General features: G+C 36.9%; 1 protein-coding gene across 4 annotated transcripts in view; it reads left to right on the forward strand.

Moving 5' to 3' along the window:
* The first annotated feature begins 265 nt into the window (after positions 1 to 265).
* Positions 266 to 9,670, forward strand: part of LOC117962282 (pre-B-cell leukemia transcription factor 3) — a 78,826-nt gene continuing 69,421 nt past the window's right edge. The window contains exons 1-2 of one of the 4 annotated variants that reach the window (XM_058986741.1): positions 266 to 1,678; positions 2,617 to 2,690. In XM_058986741.1, the coding sequence (XP_058842724.1) occupies positions 1,482 to 1,678; positions 2,617 to 2,690 (271 nt within the window). In that variant the 5' untranslated portion in view covers positions 266 to 1,481. The remainder of the gene's footprint in view (positions 1,679 to 2,616; positions 2,691 to 9,670) is intronic. The other 3 variants (XM_058986743.1, XM_058986742.1, XM_058986744.1) reach the window with 3 other exon arrangements.

Below are 9,670 nucleotides of genomic sequence, written 5' to 3' on the forward strand. Positions count from 1 at the left end.
TGTGTGTGTCGCTGATGTCACCCGTGGCAACGGCCAATAAGAAGTCTCACTGAGCCTGGCCGACCATGCTGGAGGTTGTCATCTAGAGGGCGGGATCAATTCCTCCAAGCGGCGCGCTGGTAGGGTAACTGACCCATCAATCTCTACATACCTGGCTCAGATTGGATGGGAGCAGGTGTTGATGTGACTATTACAAACCGGCTTTGCCTGCCCACTGCGATCAAGGCTAGGTAGAGAGTCCGCGCACCATGTCTTGAAAAGCTGCGAGCAAGCGCTATTCATTATCAGTTTTGTATTAAGCACTATAAAAACTCGTCTTTATGTGTGTAGCAGACCTATTTTTTATTGTAAATGTGACTGCCTTAATGTCATTTTTACTGTACGCCCAGGTAGCCGGAATATAGAGGGGGGAACTACACGCGCGTACTTTATGTTTTGAATTTATTTGGTATTTTTGGTGATTTTCTAAGAGGATTAGTGCTTTGGTCGAAGCCCCTCCTCTGGTGGGCGGGCGTGCATTTCTGAGTTTTATTTCTTGTCCTTCTCTCCTCCTATCGCTCTGACACGTCTGCATTGACTGAGTGGCGTTGGCACGCTGTCAATCGCTCACCACAGCGGGCATCAAACACCATAAAACACACACACACAGTCAGGACTTGAGCTCATAAATTTCAGCAAGCAGGTATTTTTTCGCACATTGCTTTAGAGCGGTGTAATTAATTTATTTTTTGCAATTATTATTATTTTTTTGTCATCTTTTTTTTTGTGTGTGTTTGCTTTTTCCCCTCCAAAAAAGAAACTCAAAACTTTTGTGGTTAAATAATAATAATAATAATAATAATAGTAATTTAAGTTTTTGCTTTCTATTTTTGTATGTATTATTTCTATAGCATTATAGCGGGAGAGAGATAGTGTGTAATCTGTTCCCCTGCAGCTTTGCATTTTTTTTTTTCGCATCCTGCTGATTTAATGAGGATTTGGACAAGTTTGGAAGAAGATTTTCACGGGGAGAAAGAATTGCCAGAAGATTACAAACATACCAAGAAAGCTACAAGGATCAATAGCCGGCACATCCAAGACGTCAAATCATAAAAAAAGAGACAAATTTGCAGGAAGATTTCAACAGGATCAGAAATAGACAGAGTGCACGAAATTAAGTGCGACTGTGCTACACCTCTACAGTACCAGTAATACCTGTGATACATTGTATTTTATAACGAGGACGATTTGCAAGAACCCGATTGCAGCACACGCAATTATTATTATTATTATTATTATTATTATTATTATTATTATTATTATTATTATTATTATTATTATTATTATTATCTTTGTTTTGGACATTTTTGCGCGTACAGATTTTTTGTTTTTTCTCTGTATGTGATTTTAATTTTTTAATTGTTTTTTTTTTTTTTTTTTTGTGGACGATCCTTTCGCTTTGTGAGATTTGTAAAAGTACATTGATTGTCTTGCGGCAAAGGATGGACGAGCAAGCCCGGATCATGCAGACTCTTGCGGGCGTAAGCCTGGCTTGCCACTCGGTCCAAGGGGGCATGGCACTACCTCCTCCCCACGGACACGAAGGTGCAGACGGCGATGGAAGAAAGCAGGACATCGGAGATATTCTTCACCAGATTATGACCATCACCGACCAAAGCCTGGACGAGGCGCAAGCAAAGTTGGTTTCTTCTACAAAATACACACACACACACACACACACACACACATCGCACTTTATCATTGTTATTAATACTAGTCTTAATACTGTTATTATTACTATTATTAATTAATAGCTATCATTAATAATATTAACAGTAATAATAATAATAAATGCTACTGATACTTGTCTTTAAAAAAACAGTAATTTCACACGGATAGATATTCTATCTAGACTCAATTCATGTTTCTATTTTCTTTCTCGTAACAGTCTGTTGTGTGTTGAGGAATAATCAAACGCGTATCCTCTTTTTAACAAATGTCTTTAAGCTATGATAAGAATAATGTAACCGCTTACCAGCTCCCATCATAATAGTTTATATATTTTTCCCAACCAGCGGGCGGATGCATTCGAACATGTGGCTCAAAATAAACCGGACAGAGTGTAGCTTATTCCGCTTGCTCAAACACTGAATATTAATATCACCCAGCGTCAAAATGAATTGCGAATTGATTGCAGTATCGTTGAACTGTAATGTGAAGTTCAATTACACAAGTTGCGGTGTTTATTCAGTCATTTGCTATATTGCAACTCTGTTTGTATTCAAAGCGTTGATGCCGGTGGCTTTTTTTGTTATAGTAAAAGTTGCTAAACTATTATTTAAATTGAATACTATTCGGTATTTAAATCCAGATTTTTCTTTTGAAACTAAACTGTATGGGGAAACTGGAAGTATTTATGAATTATATCTTGTCAACAATATTCTCACACGTTTTTATGAGCGCATGCAATGTTTATAACAGCAATAGAGACGTGTTTACAATCACTATACACGTAACTAGATAAGATAAAACACGCCATGTTACTTAATTACAGCATTATGTTTAATTGCTTATAATAAAACAAATATTATATAATGTGCTATCGTTATATTTTTGTTTGCCTTCTTCACGGTACAGGAAACACGGACTCAACTGTCACAGAATGAAGCCAGCATTGTTCAGCGTGCTATGCGAAATCAAAGAGAAAACAGGTAAGTCTGGTTTAACCTTCATTGCAATGCTAACTAAAAAAAAAAAAAAATACATCACTGTTACTTCTCGTGCTTCATTTGAAATGGCTTGTGCACCGCCATCTTTGATCTGAACGCAACACCTCCTTCTCCCCTTAGCAAGCCTAATACAGTTAAAGTACATTTTACAACTGATAAGCGCACTGTGCAATGAAACTGAGGATGAACACAGTCGTGCATCATCCTGTTGGGGAATCTCCCCTAGGCGATAACGTTGTTGGGGCAGCAACAGCAGCTCCCACGGTAGCCCCAAGATGTACAGATCCTTGTACGTCCGTTTTCTTAAAGGATCAAGATTGGCATCTGTTCTTTAGCTAAAGCAGTCTTTTGTTGCCCTATCTGCCCCTGTCTCCCAACTGCATAGCCGCACAAATGTGTCGTCAAAATAAAACGAATTAAAAGCAAATATACACCAGGCAGATCATCTTTAATATAAATGATCCGCGCTTGTGCCGCTGGAAATCAAGATGATTGCAAACTCGCGTTGCAGACCCTTGCACTTGGAGACTTGGATTTTGTGTGAGCGTTTCCCCATTGTCGGTTGTCACACCGAAGTTGTTGTGTAGGTGCCTCTATTTCTTTGGGTAAATTAGGCAGTATTGTATGTACTACGAGCTGGGAGCTCAGAATTGAGAGTTATGCGGATAGGGTTTCTCTATGCAATCACATAAGAGATAAGCGATGATAAATCCGGAAAAGACACACACACACACAAAGCATCATTTACAGAGCGGTAAGTTCATATAAAGTATATGGAAACACGTACATATATTTAATGCAATTCTGAAATAAAGTATTGAAATATAGTGTTTAAATATAAACTACACTGGTCATCATAGCATCAGTAAATATTTTATACCGAGTATTTGTTTTTGTTTCGAAAAGTATGGCAATATTTTTTTTCTTCTTTAAACTGTCCAGTAAATAGATTGTTAATTTGCTGATTTTATCGTTTTTAGCTACATTGCCGTGTAGCAGAAAATTCCCTAATGTTTTAAAGTATAGATTTAAGCTTAATTAAAAAACGTCCAAACAAACAAACCCTTAAGAAAACAGCAATGCTATGTGAAAAGATAAAAAAGTTAACTGTTTTGTTTAGGATCTTAAAAAGAGCTGACTAATAGGGTGTAATATATTGATTTCATAGTTAATGTTTATGAATGCCTCTTGAGTTATTTAACAATAGCACAGGGCCTGTTGACACACATTACAAATATAGGTTATACAGCAATAATATATGAAGCACTTCAGCGTTTTTTTTTTTTTTTAGTAAGGGCTATCTACAGTGGATTTTTAAATTTCTGTTTCCTTTTAGTTTTTTGTATGTGTTATGGATACATGGGATCAATTATAGTATTTGATACCGAGACGATGGGCACTATCGATTATGTGAGAATTGCATGCGTCTAAACAGCATGATATCAGAAATCAGGGGAACGAGGTCTTGAGATTTAAAGATGGTGAAGCCACTAGGGATTAACATGCGTTACTGTATCCGAGTCCGATTCTTCATTGAGGTCCTCATTATGCGGGCGATGCTAATATACATGGATATATCTTTCACCCTAACAACAGCTGGCATTTTCCTCCCTTAAAAAGTACAGAGTTGGTGAAATGAGCAGAGCGTTGCACGTCCGAATGCCTCCACAGAATCGAAAACACCACTGTACCGACCACTTGTATATTTCAAACTGTTGAGAGAAAACAAAAAAAAACGTTTCCTTAATTTCTGGAGGAAAGGAAAATGCGGATTGAGATAAGTCGGTTTACAGTGTGGGCTCAACCCACAGCGTTTTTGTTTGGAAACGCACGCCAGCTCCAGTTCAAGAGGTGAGTTCAGTGCAAACAGAGCAGTCTTGCTGGTTTGAAGCCTGCCCAGAGTGTTGCAACGGAATCCAACGTGTTTAAAATAGGAGGTTTTAAATATGGATTTTGGCAGTTGACTCTTGTTTTAAGTTTACATTATTTCGAGAAAGTGTTTTTTTTTCATTTACTGGGCTGTCGGCTACGTTTTTATAGAGGGATGTCGCAGAGGTGTAGAAGGAATAAAGTTAATTAGTCGGGCTTGGAGAGTTGCTTGGTTGTAGAACGTATTGCATAAGGTTGCAGGTTGTATTTTAGGACAACTATAGCACTGAAGTGTAAAGGAAAAATGAGGAATTATAGTTTTTTTTGTGTGTTTTTTAACAAACCATTTTTTTATGCAAACACAAGGTAGCAGAATGTTTTGAATGATTACAATATTATATATATCTAAATATATCAATATATATATATATATATATATATATATATATATATATATATATATATATATATATATATTGTTGATGTGAACAAGCAATTGAATGCTGTTTAATGACTGATTGCAAAGTGGTCTGGCTATGCTGTTATGCATTAGAGGAAAATAACAAAGAAAAATGTGGATGCTCAGCAAGCATACAGTGTAGTCACATCTCCTATGTATTTTCTAAATAGTTTGAATGGCGTTTTAACATACTGTAGTGTTTTATCATTACGTAGCCAGAATACTGTTACACATGCTGTGAAATGATGTTTTCGTTCTGAATGTAAAGTAATAACCAGGGTGCCACTCAGGCCTGCGCGACAGCATGGCCGCTTTGCTTCTGTTTGTTTGTAAGCCAGACTGTTCAGGTGAATTACTGTGACAAAGAAAAGTCTGATTTTCAAAGACCTCCTCCTGTCAGCCTCGCACAGGTCAAGATCTGACAATAACAAAGAGGACCAACAATGCTTTTCTGGCAGGAGGCATGTTTTCTTGTATTACTTATTAAAGACCCACTGTAAAAAATAAATATACATACATACATACATGTATATGTATATGACAGCTGTCAAACAAAGCAAGATATATTGCCATCACAGACCACAACCCCTAAATGCCATTCATTCACTGTCTCTTCCTAATGGCCCACATGATGGGCTTGCCAGATTTGTGGTCTTGTGAGGCTTGTAAGCCGAAGTGACTCGGGGAAGATCATAAAACTTAATGAACTTCTCGACTGCGGGAGGTGTCCAGAGGGGGAGAGGAGAAGGAGCTGCTCGGCCTGCTTGAGGTGTTCTTTATGTCTGTCGAGGAGAGAGGAAAATGATCCCTAAATGTGTTAGCCCCGGGTGACAGCCTGCAGAATCTGCATGCCGTGTGCCCCACAGTCATTTCCAGTTTTATACTCAGATGAGATTCCTGTCACTGAGGACCGTTGTACTATATTCTTATTGTCGTTTATTTTTTTAATTCGTATTCTTGGACTTTTATTCAAATCCACACCTTGTTGGCGTTCCGGTTTGTGTGCATTCCCTTTACCTCCGGCACACTTGCGTTTTCCCTATCTGTGCCACAATGTCACTCCTGATGCTGCCTGCAGCAGAAGGAGGTTATGAGTGTCGTATGCAAGCTCTGCTGTAGCACAGAGAAGCGAAACAAAAATGTAACAAAAAAAAAGAGGATCTTTAAAAAAAAAAAAAATGAAGCTGCTGTTTTGGAGATGGGGTTATATAAAATATAATATATATTTAAAATGTGTGTACAGTAATGCATTTCATATTGTTTTCCCACTGCATTTTAAGACATTGATTGGACGTTTAATTGAAACAATGTTTTATAAACTGATGTTATTTTGAATGGTGGTGGGGGTTATAAAGCTCATTTTAAACTGTAGTATGTTAAATGTTTTTAAGTAAGTAGCATCATCACATTTCCTTACATTTCATAATGGTACTTATATAGAAGTTATTATGAAAAATACGAAGAAACTCTTAAACAGTAAAACATTGTGAATTCAGCCTGTCCAGTAGAATAACTCACAATAACGCTGTGCAGAGCTAGAGCTGGCATGGCCGTGTTTAGGGCCTTCAAGCTTTAATGTCTGGTAGAATTAGAAATCAGGTCAGAGAAAATCCATTCTGTTTATTCACTGACAGACACCGACATAAACAAATGCATTCATTATCTGCACACACACACACACACGCACGCACGCACGCACGCACGCACACGCACACGCACGCACGCACGCACACACACACACACACACGCACGCACGCACGCACGCACGCACGCACACACACACACACATACACACACACACATACACACACATATGCCTTATTATATTAAGAAATGTATTTAATATGCATGTGCATTCAGTCCGTAGGCTTGCTCATTATTTAAATGCACTTGTTTACGATTGGAGACCAGACGAGCTGTTTGTAAGCTGTGGTAATCCCTTTGACACAGTGTGTTCAGGAGCTTTATTGAAAGAACAAACACGTTTTATTTTTTTTCCCCACTGATAATCTGTTAAATTTATCACCTTTTGGTTTAACCCCAGTAATGCTAAACCCTATCGAACGAGCGAGGGGTTACGAACTGACCTTCCTGATTTTTTTTTTTTTTTTTTTTTGAGAGCCCAGTAAAACAGTGTTTGCACTCTTTGTGTTTATTGAGTAGATTTGCACTATGAGAGTAAAGCTGTGTTTGTTTTCTCAGCGACTCTGTTGAATGACATCCTCTTATACAGGTGATAAGCGATGCACCTGATAATACACCTTCCTCTTACAAAACCCTGGGAGGGAGTGTGGGAGTGTGTCGATACTGACCTCTTGTCCATGTTCATGCATTATCAGTTCTTTAACCTTTCTGGAAACACAAATATATTGCAATACAAAAACATAGTGTAATAGTATAAATGGGTTCAGATAGTCCAGTATATTATGGATCACTAAATGTACAGTATAATTAATCTATGAAACAATGTATTGTAAAATATATGGGATTTGCCAAACATACAACAGTCCATATTAGTCTATTTCTGTCTGTAAAATTTTTTAAAAAACACAGGAAAGTTATTTAAATTATTTTTTATGACTATTTAGATCTGCAGCTGTATAGACACCATTATTATTCCATATATGAAAAGCTGCATACTGTATACACTCTATGTATTTACATCATGGCTCATTCATAATTACAAGGCTTATTGTGTATCTATAAAGCTTTGGCTTTTTTAAAATAATGGTATAACTAGGATAAAAAATGCAAAACCTAAAACTGCAATATATTTTGGGCAACTATATTATTTTGTGTGTTAGGTTGATTATAGAAATGGTAAAATAATATATGCTGGTAATTATTCTGTACAGACTCGGGTGAAACGGAAGTCTCTGGACTGCATTAGTTGGTATTAAAAATGACAAACTCAAAATGAAGAGGGGAAAAATTCAATACAGATTTGTGTGATTGATCATGCTTTGGAGTGGGACAGTCCTTCACCTTTATTGAACTTTATTAAGCTTGACATAAATATCACTTCTTTACCTCATAAACCGGAGAAGTCTTTGGCACTAGGTGAATGTTTATCCTGACTGATTTTCAAAAATGCTTTTCAACTCCCAGCGTTGACTTCAAAAGGGAAAGGAGTGACAATCGCATCAATCTAATTCTTTATGAATGATTGTCATCCTTTCAGGCACTAATACTTTCAATAAATATAAACCCCCTCCCCAGAAAAAAAAAAAAAAAACTGGAAGAGGATTAGAGACAAACCAGTGTTGTGTTTTGTTTAGTTTAATGACGGCTTAAATTCCTAAACAGTAAATTGAAACTGAAATGTTTGTTTGGCAACCATGTAAATAGTAACAGCGGGAAAAAAAAAAAAAAAGAACAAAAAAATGTTTCGCTTGTACATCTTTGCGAAGCAAAATAAAAAAAAAAAAAAGAAAAACACTCGCTATCTTCGATTAAAGAGCAAGCGCGATTCTTAGATGCTTTTTGACAGCTTAATTGTAGTGCCATTATGATTCTGACTGTGTAAAAATGTTATGTAGCATTTGTGATTCGGAAATGAAGTGCTAATTTCACTTGGAGCGCAGCTTCTCTGCAGTGTACGAACAGCTTAACAGCTCCAGGGTATTAGGTGACCAAGGCATGCAGTGCTTTTACCTGCAGGAACAGAAACAACATATCTTTTTAACTGGAGAACTTAATGAGTGGAGAATTAGAAAAAAAAATGTTATAATTTCCATATTTGTTTTACTATAAATAAACTTTCTAGAGTAAAAAAAATGCTTTTGCAAAATAGCAGTCAGGCTATTTCACTTGGCCTCCAACTAAGAAGTCTGCTAACTTGTGGTACCGGGAGAACTTTTTCTTTCTTTCTTTCTTTCTTTCTTTCTTTTTAATTTCTTTTTTTAAACAGAACAGTAGCAAACGTTGTGTGGTTTTAAAAAAAAAAACAACCAAAAAAACACAAGAAAGCGTTCAGAGGGAGTAAGTAGAGCGTTTTGCAATGCAAAGTGTTTGCTGGGTTGCTGAGGATTTTCTTGGCACTCTCCTAACTGCTATTGTGGGCCTGGAGCAGATTTTCCCATTGCTAATGCCCTAGAAGTATTAATTCACTTTGATATGCTAATTAGAGGGCATTATGCAAGAAATGAGATTAAGTGGCAGCATGAAGCCATTTGCCTGTCAGTAAATTGAGCATTTTAGCATCAGGAGAAGCTTTGTTTTTTCAGTTTCTCTTGGTTTTGCATTTAAATGAATTGATGGAAAGGACTGAAGAAGTTGCTAGAATGTTCCTCCAATTCGTGTTTGAAGTTTTTTATATATTTATTTTACATTTCTTTCAAGAACTAGCGTTCAGTTATTTTATTTTGTGGTTGTTGTTTTCAGTAGTATCTGGCGGGTTTATAATTAATAAGCATCAATCTGCTATCACTGTGAATCATTTTCAGTAGTGTTTTGATTCGACCCTCCTTGCTGTTAACATAATAAGAAGGACGTCTGTTGAAACGTATATATTGTTTTGTTTGGTTTTTGTTTTGAAGTGGCAACAAACTGTAGTATGTTTGCTGTGCTTGTCCAGTAGATACTCTTCCTCAAGCAAAGTATTTTGCAGTCATGGTTTCCTGTGTTCATTTAC

This window comes from Acipenser ruthenus, chromosome 15 (genome assembly GCF_902713425.1).
Source record: "Acipenser ruthenus chromosome 15, fAciRut3.2 maternal haplotype, whole genome shotgun sequence".
In the NCBI taxonomy this organism is placed as follows: Eukaryota; Metazoa; Chordata; class Actinopteri; order Acipenseriformes; family Acipenseridae; genus Acipenser; species Acipenser ruthenus.